The 20,131-nt window shown below is 48.9% G+C and overlaps 5 protein-coding genes across 5 annotated transcripts; 2 read left to right on the forward strand and 3 right to left on the reverse strand.

The window, feature by feature from the left end:
* Positions 1-265: 265 nt before the first annotated feature.
* F5Y00DRAFT_244171 (cysteine proteinase) lies at positions 266-1,500 on the reverse strand. Its single transcript, XM_048008788.1, has one exon. The coding sequence runs from the start codon at positions 1,404-1,406 to the stop codon at positions 408-410; it is 999 nt and encodes a 332-aa protein (XP_047862231.1). The 5' UTR covers positions 1,407-1,500; the 3' UTR covers positions 266-407.
* On the reverse strand, positions 1,479-6,455 carry F5Y00DRAFT_244173 (uncharacterized protein). The gene is made up of 3 exons (XM_048008789.1): positions 5,622-6,455; positions 4,568-5,559; positions 1,479-4,520 (listed from the first exon to the last, which is right to left on the reverse strand). The coding sequence occupies exons 1-3, from the start codon at positions 6,078-6,080 to the stop codon at positions 1,904-1,906; spliced, it is 4,068 nt and encodes a 1,355-aa protein (XP_047862232.1). The 5' UTR covers positions 6,081-6,455; the 3' UTR covers positions 1,479-1,903.
* Positions 6,456-6,637: 182 nt separating this feature from the next.
* On the forward strand, positions 6,638-12,900 carry F5Y00DRAFT_244176 (uncharacterized protein). The gene is made up of 2 exons (XM_048008790.1): positions 6,638-10,180; positions 10,231-12,900. Exons 1-2 carry the CDS (start codon positions 6,851-6,853, stop codon positions 12,772-12,774), a joined length of 5,874 nt encoding a protein of 1,957 aa, XP_047862233.1. The 5' UTR covers positions 6,638-6,850; the 3' UTR covers positions 12,775-12,900.
* A 300-nt stretch (positions 12,901-13,200) lies between these two features.
* Positions 13,201-16,001, forward strand: F5Y00DRAFT_244178 (MBOAT-domain-containing protein). Its single transcript, XM_048008791.1, has 5 exons — positions 13,201-13,521; positions 13,580-13,624; positions 13,690-13,789; positions 13,864-14,885; positions 14,967-16,001. The coding sequence occupies exons 1-5, from the start codon at positions 13,500-13,502 to the stop codon at positions 15,440-15,442; spliced, it is 1,665 nt and encodes a 554-aa protein (XP_047862234.1). The 5' UTR covers positions 13,201-13,499; the 3' UTR covers positions 15,443-16,001.
* A 590-nt stretch (positions 16,002-16,591) lies between these two features.
* Positions 16,592-20,021, reverse strand: F5Y00DRAFT_146397 (uncharacterized protein). The gene is made up of 3 exons (XM_048004440.1): positions 17,726-20,021; positions 17,257-17,669; positions 16,592-17,204 (listed from the first exon to the last, which is right to left on the reverse strand). Exons 1-3 carry the CDS (start codon positions 19,768-19,770, stop codon positions 16,939-16,941), a joined length of 2,724 nt encoding a protein of 907 aa, XP_047862235.1. The 5' UTR covers positions 19,771-20,021; the 3' UTR covers positions 16,592-16,938.
* Positions 20,022-20,131: the final 110 nt, after the last annotated feature.

Consider the following 20,131-nt stretch of genomic DNA (forward strand, 5'->3'; position numbering starts at 1 on the left):
GAAGAGTTATTGGCGAATAGCAAATAGTGTACTATGTAAGCGAAACAGCTTATGTGGGCTGAATCCTGTTGCATTCGGCACTGGAATTATTAAAGCCGTAGCTTTGCCCGAATGATAGGGCAGATGTGCCATTCAGCCCCTTTTCTGCGACACAAGAATACGAAACTGATGGTCCAAGACTGGCCATAAGGTATATTCTAAGTAGAGGCTTATATTATAGGAGATTATTTAGTTATTTCGAAGATAGGAGAACTCTCGATAACTGGAAGTAGTGGGTAGCCCCTTTTATATATGTCATTACATAGACATGTAAACCATTCATTCTACTACTTTATAGTTATAGATATTATCTACCTCTACATCAAAGAGAAAAGGGTTGCCCTCCAATAAATTCCCACGGCATAGCCCTAAATAGCGAAATTAACTTGACTAAGCTCCGCCGTCGTGCCCCGAATAGCCTCCCGATCCTCCTCATCAAGCTCAATACCAAAATACTTCTTTATAGCACCCAGCCTCTGCTCCTCCGTCTCAAACCTCGCTATCAGCACCGTCTGCCCCTCGCGGCGCCACTTCAGCGTATCCTGGAACAATATTAACGCGCCGTCAATCCTCCCCACAGCCACCGCCCTATCACTCATAAACGCAGACTCGTGCGCCTCACCCTCCGCATCGGTAGTAAACCGCGACAGCACGACTTTCTGCGTAAACCACGAGCTGGGGCTCTTCCAGGGGCTTAGGTTCATCCCGCGGATGTCTTCGAGCAGGAACTCGATGTCCACGAAGCAGTACATGGGCACCCACTCAGCATCGCTGCTGATCTGGTGCTGGTAGATCCACACCTTTTGGCCCCGGTCGACGTGCTGCGGTATCGCCTCGTGGACAAATCGCATAAGCGCCTCCGTGCCCTCGATATGCGTCCGCGGTTCGTTGGGGCGTAGACGGGCCGGGGCAGTGGGGCCGTTGGCGCCGAAGCCGACGTCCACCATGTACCGGTCTTGGCCGATGATAACGATGTTCACACAGTGCGAGAACCCACCATATTTGCCGGCTTCTTTGCTATAGACCCGGGAACCCGCCATGTAGACTTGGAATCCAAGACTTAGGAGCACGGCGTGGAACAAAGAGTTAGCCTCCATGCAGTACCCGCCGCGGCGACTGGGTGGCGGCACGATTTTATTAAATAAATGCTGAGGCCGAACATTGACGGTCTTATGCCACGAATAATGCTGCGTTAAGTTCTCGAACGGGATCCGCACTATGTTATGTTTATTTAGGAGAGCCAAGTAGCTCAGCTTAGCATCGTCTGAGAATGCTGCTACCGAGTATAAGCGGTTTTGCTCAGGTAGCGCAATTCGGTTGAAATATTGCTCGAGCTGGTCATGACTGTATCTTGGACGGTCTCCCATATTGTGATTTCGGGACGAAGAGGAGTGGTGATGTTGAGGTTCACTTAGCGTAGCGGATTTATGTAGAGTCTCTTTATGTAATAGAATTATAATTATATACTCGATTTTAACTCCCTCGCTCGTATAAGTTGCACGTGACCCTACTGCTTGCAGACATACGTATATAGATACCTGAATAAAGCACTAGGTTGCATTATCTTTTCTTATATTGCTTGCTGATCATATAAGTTTCGCTCTCTCGCTATCAACCATGACCGAATAGTCTCGGTTACATTTGTAACTCTTGCCGGCTGAATGGTTCTGATCCCATTTATAACTCGCGCTGTCGTCATCAGCCTAGACCGAATCATCTTGGCAACTATAACACGGTTCAACCTTTGGCTCATCTCGTATAGAATCCCAGATAATGATATGTATCTGTCATGTACTCCAAACTCCAAACTATGCAGGTTTAGCTATAATCGAATAAAAAAAAGATCAATGGTTAATATTCATCATTAGCCGTGGCCGCCTTCGACAACTTCCCTCTTATTCCTACACACTGGGCAGCCGCCCTCGATACGATCTCTTAATAACCGCGCATGCGTAACTTTACTACCCACAAACCGACCTCCTCTCGTTCGATCCTCGCTGCCGTTCGCAATTACGCTAGGATCTACGTCCTGACCTGGGTGTAAGTACTCCAGGAGATGTGTCATATGATATATATGGCCGCACGCAAATCCTACGAGTGTCTCTACCTCCCACTCCGTAAACGGCTCGAGACATCTGGCGCAATGACCTGGCTTCAACTCCCGGTGATCGTGTCCCTGCTGCTCTTGCTGCTTTTTGCCCGTAGGATTGTTGTCCGTCAGCGTGTTAGTATCCGCCGTCTCACTGGGTGTTCCAGTCCTAGTCCCACCTGCACGCGGCGTCGCAGTCGGGGATGATTGTTTTCCTGTTGCTGGTGGGAGAGATACGTCTTTGACTTCAACATCGACATGATCTTCCGCATGAACCAGCACTTCAAATTTGATGCCCTTTCTTTGTCCGCTACGGAGTTGATTCTGAGCGGCGGCTACTTCAGATCTAAGGACACGCGCCACACCAGACGAAATACTGTATTGGATTTCGTGTTCTTTCATGATATGCTTCAAGCCTTCCCGAAGACCGGGGATCTCAAGTCCCTCGGGAATGCGTCGGACTAGGGTAATCGGATCAATAGCCGTACCGACCTCCTCGAGTAATGCACGGATGAAGCGTGGCTTATCCATACTGTAGTCGAGGAGATCCTCCCAGAGGTCCGGGTCGTCTTGTTCTTTTGCAAAACTAATAGCCTGGGATACATCGCCCAAACGATCAATAATGAGATATAGTGCCCGTTTCATCTCTCCGGTCTTGGAGTATAGGTAGACGAGTTCAGGTATAAAATTAGCCTGTTCACACTCCTCGACCGCCTTCTCAAACTTGTACGAAGTAGATATCTTTAAGAAATCCATTAAAAGCTCACGGTCGAATGCCACAAAAATATGAACAGCTAAATCGGCAAAATTATCCACCAGAGACACGCTTTCGTCCACGGGCCGCTCGCGGTATTCTTGCCATAGACCGCGGAAGTAGAAATAGAGGTAAAGATTTAAATCTTTCTGCTCTAGTTGCTCGACCACAACTTCTGGTTTGATGAGGCCTCGGGCTGCCTCATCAACAAGTAGCGCGATAGCTTCTGATGTAGCGTCTTCGAGTTCCGAGATACTCATTCGACTTAATTCTGCTTCTGGTACTCTAAGAGCGATGAAGCTGGGGACGTCGTCGATGACGGCTTCCGCGAGATGGTTATCTCTTATTAGACGCATGGCAGAATCCGCGTCTTGAAGTTTGATATATCTCTTTAGAGCTTCTCGGTATCGCCCGTTTACCTCGTAAAGCCTGGCTAAGCTTTCCGTCACAATTCGCCAGTCACGTCCTTTCTCTCCATCTTCGATGCTGTCTTCTCTCACGTCACGGAAATTGAGCTGGTTTTCTAGAGCAATAGTGACCTCGCTAACATCGAAGAGCTCGGTCCCCCACCGGTCGAGTAATTCCTTAAACCGCGCTTTGTCAGTTTGAATGTAATGGCCCAACATAACCTCGTATACTGTCCCCGGAATGGGTGGACGCATTGGTTCCGAGGGTACATAATCGACGATCTCGTCGAACTTATTTGCACCGGCAAAAATATATATCCAATTCTCCCACTGGTGAGGAGTATTGAATACCCTTGCTGCAACTCGAGCAGCACCGGCCCAATCCCTATTTTCCACCAACTCCTGAATCCAAAGCTCGCCAATTCGGCGTTTCTCTTTTTCCGCCGACGTGTTCATAAGTCTAATGTGATCGTCTATCTGAGACGAAGTTTCTTCGTAAAAGTCGTCTGTAGTCGATGGTCTTCGTTCGGGACTCGATGGGACAAACTCCGGAAGTCTTTCCGTCGAGGCATTCATAATTTCTGGGTGGTCATTTAATAACTCCCACGAATCTTGATACCTTTTGTGTTCGACCAACCACTCTAGGTGATCACCAAGGTCTCTCTTCGTTGCAAGAACGCAGTCATACGGACTGTGGATGAATATTTTGGCCCCGGGTTTGATGAGGTTAGGATGTACCGTCCGTGATGTTGGTTTCAGACTGGCTCGAACACTTCCCCCGGTATTGGTGGCCCTGAAACTCGACGCGGCATCGTTGCTTTCTTTACTTCGAATGCTTGCACCAGAACTAAATAGAGACTTCGGATTGATAGCAGCATTCCACATATCAGTGCCAAAACCAGCCAAGGCCTCCAGGGCTCCTCGAGAAGCCACGACAGAAGCGGCTCTGCTCGCAGGCAATACCCCCAAATGATAATCATTGGAAGAAAGCCGTTCATAACGACCAATAGGGACGGTATCCTTGTAAATTTCGACTTGAGATGTGAGATCGATTAATCTTAACTCGGGAGGTTGGGCATTGTGGCGGCGTCTTATCCCACCAGATGGTTCACCTTTATTTGTTGATTTACCAGGTTCTTCTTCCTCACCCTCCGGTTTACAGTATGCAAGGACTAAAAGTAAAGATTGGGTATATAAGGAAATGCCGGATATAATGCAGTCCATGCGAAGTCTAGGGATGTTAGTAAAAATTGCGGAAACTCGAATAAGCATACGTACTTCTTCACAATCTCAGCCCTTCCAATAGACCTTTCCCCCGCATCCTTTCCTACACCAACGCCGCCCGGATGGACATGGATGATCCATATTATACCTCCCCATCCAACTAATAGCCGTTCGATGCTCTTATCATGTCTTAGCGCCTGCTGGCTTAACTTGACGGCAGCGGGAGATAAAGCGCCTGATGCATCGCTCGTCTTCTCTGCGTCGTCGCTTGTGATGGCCTGGTCGTCAATCCATTCCGCCCTGCCCTTCCATACGCCAGCCATTTCTTCCCATTCGTCCGTCTGCGGCCTATCGACATGTCCTACTCGCTTCCAGGCATCTTCTATGTCTGCGCTATCTAGGTGCAGCTTCGTTCGCATAATCTTGATGCCGTGCTCGTTTAACCAGGCAACGTACTTTCCTGATAAGGACCATTTAATTGTGCTGATGGTCCCCTCTCCTGAATGAAGCACCGAGTCCTTTCCAGTATTTGCACCTATCCCAATACTACCGAGCCAGCCAGATGCGGTAGCGGCAGCGCTTCCCGTAGTCGATGACGTACTTCGCCCTTGAGGCGCTCCGACTGTGAGAACCAGGTTGCCAGAAAGACCACCGGAGAGGTATGTCCTGTCATTTCTAAAATCCGGCGACAAGGCTACGGCTTGAACTGGTCGCGCAAAATTCCTTAGCTGCACATCTCGAAGCTCGATAAGGGGTTGGACACGGACGTTTCCATCCATAGAAGAGGTCGCGATGAAGATATTGTTCGAGGGGATGTTGGGAACTTGTGGCAACTCGCGCGATCTCCGCTGGCTACCTGGTGGCGAGTTTGAATGCTTAGAGGAGGGTCGGTTAATGGTTTGCGACACGACCCTATTAACGCCCTCAGGCTTAAGGACTGCGGGAATAGAGGGAGGCGGGTATGGGGATATCGAAATGCTCGTAACGGAGGCGGTATGGGCTTGGTAGACAAGTAAAGACTGGAAGTCTGGCAGTTGGATAACATGCTGTTTATGTGCTTTAGCATCAACCGATTCGTAGAAAGACCACTGCTATAATATTTGCTTACGATATTTCCATTGTGCGTTCCGACTATCATCTTGTCTCCTGCGACAAGAAATGTACTAGTAGCGTCGCCATTCTTATAGACGGCGCCCATATGCTCTGTCAAGCAGACGGATTTTAATCTCGGTTCCTCGTCCTCGTCCTCGTCCTCTTCTTCATCTTCATCCTCATCCTCATCTTCATCATCATCATCGTCGTCGACGTCGTCCTCTTCTTCTTCCTCTTCCTCTTCATCATCTTCATTGGAGTCAGCTTCGGCGTTAGCTTCGCCGGTAACCTTTGTATCCTTTGTATCTACTGTTGCGTCTCCACTCTCTTCTGAATGATGCGACTCTGGGTAGTGGGGTGCCTTTTCATGTTCCCGCTCGTCAAGGCTATTCTCCAGTATAGCGCCGTCGTGATTGTCGATGTTGTTGGCATCGTTGGTGTCGTTGTCGCCCAAGCTGGGCTGTGCTTCTGTCATGACAGGCGATCAATCCAAGACGTTAACATCAGGGGCTAAGTGGGCAAACTGATGATGAGACAAACTAAGACAGGTTATAAATACAACTACAGGTTTTGGAGCTTGAAGGTTACGCGTGAGCCTATCCAAAGCTGTAGATTTGCGATCTCTTGACCGTAATTACCTGGGTATGGGCTTGACGTGGGTATAAGTAGAGCTTTGGAGGGAAGCTAGAGTCGACGATAACCGATAAGTAGATTGGTTTATGTAGGTATACTTTGTAGCTAGGTACCTTACGTAGCAAGCAGTCATTGGGGAATAAGTATTAGGTAAGACGAAGCTAGAAAAGCTACGTCAGTTGGGGCAAGCTCACAGGCTCAACACTGAAGCTTCAAGATCAAATTGCGGAAATGCAACCTTCCTGCCTTCGCGTCGGTACCCGCAATATGTACCTAGGTAGATACCTAAAAAGATCCGCTAAAACTTCCTAGCCAATCACTATTGCTCCCTCAACCCCTCCAAAAATCCAGCCCCAAATCTCCGATTACACTGTCTGCAAGCACCTAGCCTCGTCGCGTGTACTTCCCTTTCGGTAGCGCGCTTCTCGAGCTCTTATGAATTAAATCCATTAAATCCCAAAGAAAGAAGCACCTCATAAAACTCATACAACTTATAAAAATTTAGTCGACAGGGAATAGGTTCGAATTATCCAATCACCCCCCCTACTTGGCTTCTCAATAAAAAAGACCAAGACACTTTAATTTGTCTTCAATGGATTTAACACACTTAATATGGCTTCGGTGACATCGCTCGGGCTGCACGAGCCTACAGCACTTCAGTATGCCATACAAGAGCAACTCTTGCCGGAAAATCCACCTCCTTCCTCTTACGACTGGAGCATTACTGTTAACCATAACGGCAACGATGAAGGAGAGGATGAGCTTTTAGTTACCAAGGATACCGTCGTATGGTCGAGAGGTTGCATTTTTCGCAAGTGTTTTGGTTTCAAGTTAGAGAATGAGCCTATCATTCAGGCTCTCTTAACATATTTTCCAAATTCAGAACTCACAGAAGACACTCAAGATGAGAAGCCAGGGGAGAAGCGGGTTCGTTTTCAGTCCGACACCAACACCAATAAAAATGAAAGGGCATTGTCCAAAGCTTTGGTCGTCTTCCTTAAGACCCAAGCTCACGTCTATTTCCTCGATGGTACTAGTCACGTAGTACATATGCCTTTTGAAGTCGAATCCGCCTGCGCAGCTCCTCAAGGCGTTATAATCCAACGGAGACAACGGACTGATATTAACCTGGCTGCGAGTCTTAAATTTCCTCGGGTACCACATAATTCCTTTATCTCAAATCAACTCTCCCCGGCGTCTATAAGGTCCTCACAGCTGAGTACCTTCACCACCGAGACTCTTGGCAAGCCCAAGGCACTTCCTCTCAGGTTGAACGCCAATCTTGACAACCTATGGGACATCCCAGAAGCCAGAAACGATTCCCAGTGGCCACGCCTAGTTGCTCTCACGGACCCCATGCTAGAACTTGGGTTAGTTGTCACGCAGACAGATAAATCTGTTAAGCCCAAGAACCGTCCAGGCTCTGAAAAGTCACCCAATTTCCTTGATAGGGCAGAGGAGATAGTTCACATTGAAGAGATATCACATCACCAAACCTATAAGAAAGGCAAAGGGAAACTGGTCCTTGCAGTGACCGTCAATAAAGAAACTTGCATGTACACTGTTTGGAAGCTCACTTATATCTCCAATGAAGATCCCTTCATTAATGGGCGGAAACCCACAAAAGCGAAGGCGGATAGGCGCCGCAGCTCGATGCAGCCAGGCTTACCTAGCGGCGCCACGACGCCGCTGCACCCAACATTTAGAGAGAGTTTTGGTGCCCCCTTACCTGGAAAGCGGTCGCGTAAGAGCGAGAGAATCGAAAAAAATGACAAGAATCTACAGAATCTCGAATCATCGCTAGGTATAGAAAAGGAATCCGGCGTGACCCGTCGCACTTCTCGTCGTGTGAGCTCTATGCTTGCCAGAGCCGATCTCTCTGCTTCGCAGGATAGAACAGCATTTTCCGAGCAGGCCCAGGCCTCTAACCATCCCAATACGAGAAGGGATACTTCGCATGGTAGTCATCGAGGTCGAGCAAGCGGCGTATTTTCTGGCCCGAGTTTCACCGGGACTGCTAACCACGGGGTGAATACCCTCCTGGAAGCACCAGTCGATTGTTTACTAGAGGAGCTACGCGCAGGTGGAGATTTCGAGGGCTTCCATAGCATGGGTATAGATGATCATGAATTTGATGGTCTTACTCAGGAGATCTTGTTTACAAAGATACACAGCATTCCCATCGATAATAGCAATGTCCGGTACTCGCTCTCCAAACAACCGGCCAGAACACAATGTAAAGTCTTCTGTCTTATCGGTCCGGAATCTACAGATGATGGACATGATCGCCAGCAAGTCTTAGTCGGGATTCAAGACCCGATGGAGAAACGTTTACAACTACTTACACTTCACCTACAATCAAGCAGCTCAAATTCGGTGTCCTCCCCCGGACCCGATAAAACGGTCGTAACTTACGGACAACTCAGGAAAGCGCAAAATGTCATAGACTCGTGCAAACTCGTCGACGGCGAACTTTCAATGATCCTCGTATTATCACAATCTACTGAGGGTCAACGTGAGCTTAGTATTCAAGCACCATGGACGCAGATGACATCTGTGAACCTCCCGTCGAAGCTATCACTTGCAAATTTACGCAGTCTTGATTACCACGGCAGTCTTGTCAACCGGGAGATCGGCATTAGTAGAGCTGTAACTCCCGCGATCGGAGAGATTGCTGGTCTACGGCACCCCAAACTGCGTGGTGTTGTAGACATTCTGGATGAAGATACCCAACAGTATCACCAGATACGTATTCAACTCCAACCCACATCTCCGCGAGTTTCGAAAGTCTTGAAAGCCCTACGAACAGCTCTTCCAACCTCTTCCAGTGAACGATTAGTTTCTAACTGGTGGGAGATTATTGCATGGCTTCGGCAACAAGACGCCGAGGTTACCGATGTTGAATGGTCGGCTGTTGTTATTCAAATATTTTCTATATTTCTTGCGCTTGATTTCGACGAGGCTACGTTGCCAGCTGATAATACACCTCGGAGAAGATCCAGAGGCTACTTAAGGTCAAGTAGCGGAGCACAGATCGATCTCGGCGACTGGGACGCGATGAACGGTTACGAAACACCCGGATCGTTGACACATCCGTTCTGGATCGAGAACAAAGCATGGCAGTGGATGATGGAAGAAGACAATTCTTCCCCGCCGATATTTCGGCCTAGCTCTGAGCGAGATAGCACGGATTTTCTCTCCGCGCATATAAAGTACGCTTTGGCGTATTTGTCCTCCAGCAACGGAGACGCTGCTTGCGGTCCAGACGGATATCTTCCAACTTCCGCTAGTCATGACTACTTAAGTAGGACACGGTATGCTCAAGACATATTTCTTGCGTTGCATCTTTTACTGGAGGAACAGAAGCTTGATATTGCGTCTCGCCACTTATTATCACCGGGCTCGATTAACCTACGATCTGTATTACTCCAAGTTGCTCGTTGCTTGAAGTGGTTTGAATGGATAAATGCTTATGAACTCGAAATGCCCCTGGACTGGCCCGAACAACAGCCAGGGTCTATGAATATTTCTGTGTCACTTAAACCCCCAGAGCCAGCCTACTGGAACGTTTTTGACTGGATCCGAACCAATCTATCACCACAACCAAACCCGTCAGCGTTCGTGCCACCGATCAGATCGACCATGGTTTACTCGATAATCCCTCGTACGAAAATATTTGAAGATCTCTTTAAAACCCTCTCTCTTCGAAGGAGATCACCAGCGGATTTCGTCGAAGCTATGCACCAAAGCGGTATCACACCAACGATTTTGGAGTCATTACCAGAACACGTCCTTGTCCCCCTCCAAGATGCAATCGCTCAATGCCAACCGGCTCCTCCGTCAAAGTGGTCTAAGGGAATGCTGGATTTAGTCAACAGAAGCGACGTCGGCTCGGTGCTAACGCAGTCGAATAATCTTCACATCCATTCAACTAGCGTCCTTGTGAGTCTTTCTAATCAGTTGCCACGATTTACCATATTGACGTTATTTAGGCACCAACTCATGTTGCTTCGTGGGATTTTAATTCTCTCTGCCAGAATGTCATGGATTTTAGTGACGCCCCATCAGATGATATCGCAGAGAGCGACAAACAGGCGGTGATTCGTGCCATCTTCAAGGATGACCGACGTCTTGACGAAACTAAATCGATGCTAAATACGACAAAGCCGCGAATCATGCGTCTAGATCCGCTACCCGAATGGACGGAAGCTTACTATCTTGAGCAGCAAAAGGATATGGTAACGAGGCTCGCCAACAATACGTTATCCATACCAGCTGGCCGTGGTCTGATGAATTATGGACTTAGGTTCCCTCTCCTAACTCAAAAGTTCCACATCAATGGCTTTGTTCTGAATTGCACCGTTCAGCCAAATAATGTGACGGTAGGTGTCGATAAGTCGCTCTTTACAGAAGAGAGAATTGCGTGGGCTTTCTTCCATTCTGGTGTTGCTGGCGGGCTATCCATCTCTCGTCAGGCAAAGGGGATAGACACTTCATGGATTCTGTACAACAAGCCTGGCAATGATCTAAGTAACAGGCACGCTGGGTTTCTTTTAGCATTGGGCCTTAATGGGCATCTTAAAGGTGTGGCTAAATGGGTTGCTTTCAAATATCTGACACCGAAGCATACCATGACATCTATAGGCTTACTCTTGGGTTTGGCCGCATCTTACATCGGAACCATGGACTCCCTCATCACCCGTCTGTTGTCCGTCCACGTTACGAGGATGCTCCCACGGGGGGCTGCCGAGTTGAATCTATCTCCTCTAACGCAAACAACGGGCATCATGGGGATCGGTTTGCTTTATTGCAATAGCCAACATCGGCGCATGAGCGAAATCATGATGTCCGAAATTGAACACATCGAATCGGAAGAGGACGAAGAACCGTTGCGTACTGAATGCTACAGGCTAGCTGCAGGTTTCGCCCTCGGTTTCATCAACTTAGGAAAAGGGACGGACTTAAAAGGTCTCCATGACATGCGCATCACCGAAAAATTGCTAACTCTAGCTTCAGCTACGAAGAAGGCTGAGCATGTACATATTTTGGATAGGTCCACCGCCGCTGCCGTCGTAGCCATCGCGCTCATCTATATGAAGTCAGAAGACCATATAGTAGCCAGGAAGATTGACGTCCCTGACGCATCTTTACAGTTCGACTATATCCGCCCCGACATTCTATTACTGCGTACTGTTGCCAAACACCTTATCCTGTGGTCGGAGATCGAGCCGACACAGGACTGGGTCCGTAAGAATATTCCACGGCAATACCATTCCAGATTACAGCCACCCCAATACCCTTCAGATCATCCGTCCCGTGGACCGCTTAACTCGACACACTTACCATTCCTCACAATATTAGCTGGCCTTTGCTTCTCTATAGCGCTTCGGTTTGCTGGATCGGGAAATATAAAAGTCCGCGACCTTCTACTCTCCTATATTCGCAGATACTATAGCCAGTGCCGTCATCCCAACCCGAAAGCCAGCTTCGACGAAAGGACTGTGCACGTAACGGCATGCATGTGCCTCGACATAGTTGGGCTCTCATGTGCAACTGTTATGGCCGGCACATGCGATTTAGAAGTCCTTCGCTACTTACGCTCGCTCCATGGCCGTAACGACCCAGATACAACCTATGGTTCACACATGGCGACACATATGGCTATGGGTGCGCTATCGCTCGGCTGTGGCACACAGACTTTTAACACGTCAAACTTGGCCATCGCCTCACTGCTTGTTGCATTCTATCCCGTCTTTCCGGATTCAGTACAAGATAATAAGAGCCACCTACAAGCGTTCCGGCATCTCTGGGTGTTGGCTACCGATCCTAGGTGCCTCGTCACAAAGGACGTTGCCACGAACGCGCCCGTCGGTGTTCCCATTGCCATCCGTCTAGAGAACTCGACGGAGGAAGAAGTGCGTATGACGCCGTGCTTGTTACCTCCGCTCAGCGATGTGCAGAGAGTCCGGACCATATCACCCGACTTCTGGAACCTCGAGCTGAACTTCGAGGCGCATCCAGAATATGCCGAAGCATTCAAGCGTTCACAAGCGTTATACCTGCGCAGGCGGCCCGTTAGTGACAGTCCGTTTGCAACGACTATGCTCGCGCTGGGCCGCCAAGGAGGGCTTGGCGGCCCTCTATCTACGGACGCGGCATCTCAACCTCTCGAGTGGTTATTCGACACAGTGCCGGGATTACGAAAACTCACGCACGCGGAACGCGATATCGTACTCGACCGTGGCGTGGGTGGCCCCGACGTGAGCAATAGTTCGGCCACCGCAGTTGACGCCCGGCTAGTTCTAGAGGACGTGATCTCTAGCGGGAACAGAGATGACTTACTCGGCTTGAAAGGGCTGTTTGAGTGGTTCGAATGGAGAGCTAGGAAAACACAAGCCGAAGAGAGGGCGAAGGAAGACAGTGCGAAGGATAATAGTAATGAGAAGAAAGAACTTAGTTGGAGCGGAGAGGGATGGTTAAGAGAGAGTATCGCAGAGGGTTTAAAGGGGGGAGTGTGGCTTGCAGGTAGGAGTTGAAGAGATGGGTATGACTTATGAGTGAAGATTACTATAAAAAAGACTCGGACCTACGCCTCATCTTGACGATGTTTATACGTAGGTGAAGAGCAACGCTATAACGATATTGCTGCCTAGCTGATTACCTAGATATTTATATGAAAAATATAAATGAGAACTAATTCTCTTGGGATCAAAAAGGGTTACTAAAGAAGTAGACAATAGTTGATTTAGCGTTGAGGCCATTGGGTTGTATAATTGACCACTTATAAGTCACGGCCAGCACGGCTGGGAATAGCTACAGCCAGTGAAGCTAGCACATGCAACCAACCAACCAACGCTGAACGCCAACTGGCACATGGCCGAGGGGACCCACTCATGTGATTTTGGCGGGTGACATCACCACGCTGCCCACCTAAACATTTTCAGGGTTTTTAGCTTTCTTAGCTTTTTTTAGCTTTTTAAGCTTTCTTAAAGCTTCCAAATCAAAACCTTGTATTTCCCAAGTGTCCAGCTATGGTTGTGGGATTCTCTCTTTAACATCACTCGCCCGGCACTTAATCCGAGTTTATTAGACGCACGTAGCACAGTTTGCTCCTCGTTTCCGTTTCCGATTCCAATTCCAATTCCGATCCCAACTCTCTAAAGTTCCCACCTGTCCTCCGTTCAAGATTAGACCCTCCCCCGTACTCGATGTCCTGGAGTTATGATCGATTATCGAGATAGACAGATTGCGTACATATAGGATGCTTCCTTACATTAATATACGTATGACTACCCAGGTATTGTTTGCTCTTGGAAGACCAATTGCGCTGACTCTGCGTAGCGTTCGAGTGGTTGTCTGGAGTGGTGGGGGCTTCTCCTGATGAGCGTAGGTTATTCCCGACTCCATGTCTGTCTGCTATTCACAGGTTGCTAAGATTGCTGGATATACAGTCAAGCTCATATTCTCCCTCCTCGCTTCTTACCCGCTTGCTGGCCTCTTGAAGCGAGTGCCAGATGCTCGCCCCGAATACAAGAATCTGTTTAACATAGGGTACGAACACTTCCCCGATCGTGCGCTATCTCGTAACAGAGTCGTCAAGAGATCAGTTGCTTATTAATGAATAGCGGAGGGCTGTTTTATCTTCTAGGCCTATTCTCGCTATGGGCCGGCGTTCGAACACTCTTCATCTCGTCCGCCGTCACATATGGCCTCACCTACTACTTACGAACCTCCGCCTACATGCCATGGATAGCCTTCGTGTTCCTTATGAGCCACATGGCTGTGAACCAGCTCAGTCGACAATTTAGCGGTAACCCTTCTGCAGTTGACATTACCGGTGCACAAATGGTACTTGTTATGAAGTTATCTGCTTTCGCTTGGAACGTGGCAGACGGTACCCTACCCGAGGACCAACTCAGCGACTTTCAGAAGAGCAGAAGAATAATCAAGCTTCCCAGCCTACTAGACTATGCGGGATATGTATTGTTTTTCCCGGGACTCTTGACCGGTCCGGCCTTCGATTACAACGAGTACCGCGCCTGGATCGACTGTTCTATGTTTGACGTCCCGGCCACTATCGACCCCGCCAAGAAGCCACCCACTAGGAAGAAGCGCAAGATTCCAAGGAGTGGTACGCCCGCCATGTTGAAATTAGCGAGCGGCCTCGGGTGGATTTGGGTCTTCTTGAACTTGAGCAAGTGGTACGGCCCCGAAGCCCTCCTCATCGACCGTTCTCCTGCGGCAGGTTTCCTACGCCGCGTTTTAATTATGCACATGGTAGGCTTCACCGCCCGGTGTAAGTACTACGGCGTGTGGTCCCTAGCAGAGGGTTCGTGTATCCTAGCCGGCTTGGGTTTCAATGGCGTGGATCCCGTAACGGGTAAAGTCTCATGGAACCGACTACAGAATATCAACCCGTGGGGTGTGGAGTTGGCACAAAACAGCCGTGCCTACCTTGAGAACTGGAATATGAACACTAACAAGTGGCTACGTTACTACATCTACCTCCGCGTAACACCGCGAAATAAAAAACCAGGCTTCCGGGCCAGCATGGCTACTTTTGTGACCAGTGCCTTCTGGCACGGCTTCTACCCGGGCTACTACCTCTCATTTGTCTTTGCTAGCTTCGTTCAAACCGCCGCAAAGAGTATGTCACATTTATATTCTTAACTTAAAATCCCTCTCCTATTCTCTCCCTCTAGAAAATTCAACTGATAAGGCCTTTTAGACTATCGCCGTCACGTACGACCTTTCTTCCTTGACCCAGCCACGCAGAAGCCACTCCCCAGCAAAAGATACTACGACATAGCATCGTGGATAGCAACACAAACAACCTTCTCGTTCGCAGTAGCCCCCTTCATCATCCTACGCCTGGACGATTCCCTTCGCGCCTGGAGCCGCGTGTACTACTACGGAATAATCACCACGGGCGCTAGCTTAGCGTTCTTCGTATCTCCAGCTAAATCTCAACTTCGCCGAATGCTAGAAGAACGCGCGCGCGGACGCGGCACTAGTAGCGGCAAAACGTCCCGCTCCGCAAGTGCGGATAGTTCAACAAGTCCGGTGTTGGGCCTTAGCTCCGACCCGGGTAAGGATATTGATGAGGCGTTCCAGGAGTTACGAGATGAGGTAGAGAGGGTGAAGAAGGATGTTGACGGGAAGGCGAGTCAGAACGGGAATGGCGAGGGGAAGAAGGAATTATGATTTATTCTTATGGTCAACTCCCCGAGAAATTTAATGCCGAGACATAAGGGCGTCAAAATAATTGGCGCACCTCTACTAACAATTATCCTGATAGGTGCGCCACCTTTCTTGACGTCCTGCGAGATCGACCAATTCTCATGTTTAGAGTGGGCTCGACGCTAATGGAGATATCAACCATGGTACTGGTGAGAGTCGAATTCAAGTGGCATGATCAAGGTTGGCGGTCTATAATCCTTGTCTACCTAACTACTGAGGAGTCCGGAAGCAGGCCGGGAAATCCAACGATCAGCTAATGTGAAGTGGAGGGGAAGTATGTCGCACAACGGACGAAAGGATGCGATGAGACGATAGAATGAGACAAGAACATCAGTAGTAATGCCTCCCTCTAGCGAAAGCCTAGCGTTGAGCATGAGAAAGAGGAAGATGTAGATAAACATTTACACATAACTAATGCAATAACTACGAATAATTTACCATCACTTCAGTTATATATACAATATAATATATAAAAATTTACAGAAACTTAATCACAATTTCAAATGCAATAGGTAGTCAAAAGAATGTTCTAGTTCTCAAAAATGATTTTTCAATTCGTAAGATCTCGTCATCGCAGGCGTTATTTCGTACGTCTCCGTCTACAACTACCTAGCTTTAAAAAACTAAAACCAGGCGTGAAAGACATTATTACGCAGATATCCGTAACGGCATCGAATCCGAACTTTTTTTTTTCAGCACCTAGTGAGTTTCCTACTCGAAATGCTCGGGTATTTGTAGATACCCGGCGCGAACGTAACATAACGTAACGTAACCCAACTCATCTGCGAATCTTGCTCCTCCTCCATTTTGCAGACCGCTGTAGCTTTTCCTCCACGTCTCATATCATTCCATATATGACAAACGCCTCGCTGAGCAGGAAGTAAAACCCTTCATTCCCTCATCCCTCGTGCCAACTCCCAAACGCAAAACTACCTCGGTAGCTAGCCAAATGGCCAAGCAACCGCGCCGACAAGAAAGCAACAAATAACGCGCGTACCCGGGGAGGCTGTCTCGTTCTCCAGACACTCCACTCCGTACGTCCCGACTCCAAAGCAAAGAATTTGGTTCGAGGGTATCATGTCCCGTTTGCTCCCGTCTAATTTTTCCACAAAAAGTACAAGTTAAAATATAAAAAAGGGGGGTTTTTCGATCGAAGAGAAATATCGTAAAGAGTTCATCGTAAGGTATAAAAAATTCGTAAAGTTTAAAAGCGTGAAGAAGAAAGTGTGAAGACGGACGAATATGTGGCGGCGGAGAATATAAAAAGATGGTGAGAATGATGATATCGGGTGTTGACCCGAAATCGTCTAAGGTGGGTGAGTGTTTATGTGCAGCCGCATGGCTCGTGAGATCGTGATTACATATTACGTAAAAAGGGATCATAGTTCGTCGTTTCCAGGATAAAATAAAGAAAGATAATCGGGGTTGTAGGTTATGAGTTGAGCGCATAGGAGTCGTCGTTATGATCGGCCCCATTTTTCCCGAACGCCCACCACAACGAGAACGATAACTGCGCCGACAATTATAAGTCCCGCGACGGCCATGAAACGATTTATGTTTCTCCACCATCGCGCACTCTGGTACCGGGCATCGTCGTTAAGAACAACTCGTCCTCGGGGGGGTTCCGCCTGGTCCGAAGCAGGAAACTGAGTCGTACTATAAGCACGCTCTTCCATAGCGAGCGTTGGCTTCGGGGGAAGTGGTAAGAACGCTGCAACCATCCAAGCTATTATCATAAGTCAATAAATGCAAAATCCACCCATTTAAAATCTACTCACCAAAGGGAAATAGAAATCCCATTACGAATAGAGATACTTGGAGATTGCGCTTCCCAAACATGCCGCTGTCGGCAGACCAGGTGATGGAGGGCGTATTCCACATGCTAAAATTACTAGCGCGGGTATCTTGACGAAGATGTGGCGACCATAGGCTTGAGGACTTCTTCTTGGGAGTTCGTTGCATATCCCCGGCTTCAATAACCGGTGCGATCTCCATAGAACCTACCGATTGCTGGCTCCGGGGATCTGATACATCTCTCGGTCGACGACGTGGGTTGTAAATAGGCTGGGCGTACTGGTCATGAGATGGCGATCCACCACCTCCCCAGGGACTCCCCGCGGTATCGCTAGCTTCGGAAGGCGATCTGGAATGCGGCGCGAGCCAACGCCTGTCTGGACTGCTATAGTAGAGCCTAGGATAGTTATTAGTAATTGACAGTATTTCTAGTCTTTTACTTCAATATCTTACCTTGCCCAAGATGGGAAAGAGGAGGCTACTAAACTTCCGGCACGCGAGCTCACGCTGGAGCGGAGACTTCTATCCGAAGCTTGTCTGGAGAAGCCGAGGCGATTTCGGGACGATCTGTGCTGGAGATGCTGGAGATCCGCTAATCCGTCGCCGTGCTCATCGTGGTCTCGAATCGTACGAGGCGAAGAAGTGGGTAGTTCTCTTCCCCTCGAATAAACAGCACCTAGGCGATCTAAGGAATCGCTTTGGGAATGCGACCTCGAATGCGACAATCGGGTTTCCAAGTTATCTAAAACTAGCGATGACGAAATACTGCGCATGTGCCTGCTGTCCCTGCTTCCGAGAAGACTGCTGACCCGATCCGCCATGGAGCCGGCAGAAGCCCCACGAGAGCCGGGATCGCTGCCTTCGTATTCGGACATCACAGTCGAGAGCTGTGAGCTCCATTGATGCGTATCCATCTGTGCTCTTTGTTGCGCCACACTCGAAGATTCTGCATGTGTAGGTTGCGGGATAGACGAGGCGGAAGGCGTGTGATGTAAAAGAACGACGTTCGGGGTTGAGCCAGTGAAAAGGGACCCAGTATCGTGGCTAACTATACTCGAAAGAGACGAGAATGAGTTCGCTCGGCCCCGAAGATTTTCTCCCGATCGCTGCCCGTGGTAACCGATGCTTTCAGATGACGATCGCTTGTGCGGTCTAAGCGGAGGCACGAGGAGGCTTTCTTGCGAATACCTCTCGCGTACTTTGCGTTGGGAGCTGTCGTCGGAACGATGGTAACGGTGTCCGCGGAAAGGGGTACTCGACGATGATAATGAGGAGGCGTCGTAAACGATGTAGTTCTTGCTTGCTGGAGTGTCAGCGATTGCAGGGCCAACGGTCGAGGCAAGAGTCCGGGCCGGGGATGATTGCCCGAGAAGTTTGTAGTTCGCACTACTGGATGAAGACGGTATTTCAATGCTTGCTGTGTCTGGTAGCGGCGGAGAACTACGACCTACAACTTTGTAGTTCGTAGTCTCTTCGATCGTCGATGCGGTCTGTTCGGAATTGAATGATTGCTTCGTCACGAGCGGAGATGAAGGTTCTGGCGACGGGGTGGTCGTTACCGGCAATGGTGGTAAGGGGGAATCCGAAAGTTCTCTCTGTTTGCCCTTGCCTTTGGGATCGGGAGTGGTTGGGACTTTTGGAACTTTACGCAAGCCACCAACCATGCGGTAATTCCAGGGCGAAGGTTCGACCGGTTCTTCCGGTAACGCCGTGATCGTGGAGGGGGAGCCTGATGTATTAGGCGAGATGCTGCGCTCGAGCGCAGAGCTCAATGGAGAGCCGTGACGATCTTCGGTAGATGCGTCAAACGAGCTCTCTTCATGCGAGCTGATAGTGGAAACGTTGGTAGAGACGTTAGAAAGCGGAGGCGATTTTACAGTCGATTCCGACCTGTCTGAATGGCGTGGGTTCGGGTTCGTTGACTTGAGTACGATTGAGAAAGTCTTGTCCGAGTGTACGCTGATGTTAATTTCTCGTCTAGATACGGTTCCTCTCCGTGGCCGCGAAGGTCCGGCATCGTGGCGCGATGGTGATGGCTGCGATTGGGGATTAATACGCCTAATATTGCTTCCATATGAAGGCCTATTAATGACAGGGGTTTGTGGGGCAGTGTGTTCAACACCACCTGAGCCAGAAGCGAGTTTCGACCCTGAAACATCATTACCCATGATCCCAGCTAATGGTGAGATAGGTGTCGAAAATGATGGCGAACGTGATGAATCGGCGCCATGGCCTTGCCTCATACGAATCGTGGCTTTTGGCGTTCTTGGTGTTGCGATAGTTGCCGAATCGGTTGTGCTTTGAACATCATCATCATCTTCTTCTTCTTCTCCAACTTGTTCGTCTGCATGAGACAATCTGCTGCTATCTTCTTCATCGAGAGGCCTAGGCGGCGAGTAAGGGACCATGCGAATTTGTAGCTTGTTATTTTCCGAGTCCGACCTCTCGTGCAACGGCGTCCTCGGCAACTGGGTTGACGAAGACGAAGTCGAAGACATCCTCAACTGCGGGCGTGGCCCGGTGATGCGGGAAATAGTCGCGGGAAATCAAAAATTACCTAAGTCCAGCAGCTATAAAAGTGTTTCGACAAAGGCCATAACGATTTACGTAAACGGTGATGTTATATGCAGATCCGGGAACAGGCGACGTATGTTTCGACGTAGAACTTCGTTTCGAGTAGTGTATACTATGTAAGCGAGTGTAATAGCGAGTGTATTTTCCGAGCGGTACGGAGATCGTGGTCAAAGACAGGCGAGTAGTGTAGGACATTAATAAATAAAATATAACGAAAACCGAGGGACTAAAAAGTAGCCAAGGATGTCAAAGAGAGACGTGAAGTTCGTAGAAATATTATATCGC

Source organism: Daldinia vernicosa (assembly GCF_022497035.1).
Source record: "Daldinia vernicosa strain CBS 139.73 unplaced genomic scaffold F5Y00scaffold_45, whole genome shotgun sequence".
NCBI classification, from domain to species: domain Eukaryota; kingdom Fungi; phylum Ascomycota; class Sordariomycetes; order Xylariales; family Hypoxylaceae; genus Daldinia; species Daldinia vernicosa.

What these genes read in the sequence shown, in the direction of transcription:
- F5Y00DRAFT_244171 (XM_048008788.1), bottom strand. Translation starts at nt 1,406, where the DNA reads ATGGGAGACCGTCCAAGATACAGTCATGACCAGCTCGAGCAATATTTC.
- F5Y00DRAFT_244178 (XM_048008791.1), top strand. Translation starts at nt 13,500, where the DNA reads ATGCTTCCTTACATTAATATAC. An exon ending in AAGAATCTGTTTAACATAGG is followed by an intron (nt 13,790 to 13,863) that starts GTACGAACACTT and finishes ATTAATGAATAG; the next exon opens with CGGAGGGCTGTTTTATCTTC. An exon ending in CGTTCAAACCGCCGCAAAGA is followed by an intron (nt 14,886 to 14,966) that starts GTATGTCACATT and finishes AAGGCCTTTTAG; the next exon opens with ACTATCGCCGTCACGTACGA.
- F5Y00DRAFT_244176 (XM_048008790.1), top strand. Translation starts at nt 6,851, where the DNA reads ATGGCTTCGGTGACATCGCTCGGGCTGCACGAGCCTACAGCACTTCAG. An exon ending in TCCATTCAACTAGCGTCCTT is followed by an intron (nt 10,181 to 10,230) that starts GTGAGTCTTTCT and finishes GACGTTATTTAG; the next exon opens with GCACCAACTCATGTTGCTTC.
- F5Y00DRAFT_244173 (XM_048008789.1), bottom strand. Translation starts at nt 6,080, where the DNA reads ATGACAGAAGCACAGCCCAGCTTGGGCGACAACGACACCAACGATGCC. An exon ending in GAACGCACAATGGAAATATC is followed by an intron (nt 5,560 to 5,621) that starts GTAAGCAAATAT and finishes GCACATAAACAG; the next exon opens with CATGTTATCCAACTGCCAGA. An exon ending in AGGGCTGAGATTGTGAAGAA is followed by an intron (nt 4,521 to 4,567) that starts GTACGTATGCTT and finishes TAACATCCCTAG; the next exon opens with ACTTCGCATGGACTGCATTA.
- F5Y00DRAFT_146397 (XM_048004440.1), bottom strand. Translation starts at nt 19,770, where the DNA reads ATGTCTTCGACTTCGTCTTCGTCAACCCAGTTGCCGAGGACGCCGTTG. An exon ending in TCTTTCCCATCTTGGGCAAG is followed by an intron (nt 17,670 to 17,725) that starts GTAAGATATTGA and finishes TAACTATCCTAG; the next exon opens with GCTCTACTATAGCAGTCCAG. An exon ending in GGGATTTCTATTTCCCTTTG is followed by an intron (nt 17,205 to 17,256) that starts GTGAGTAGATTT and finishes TTATGATAATAG; the next exon opens with CTTGGATGGTTGCAGCGTTC.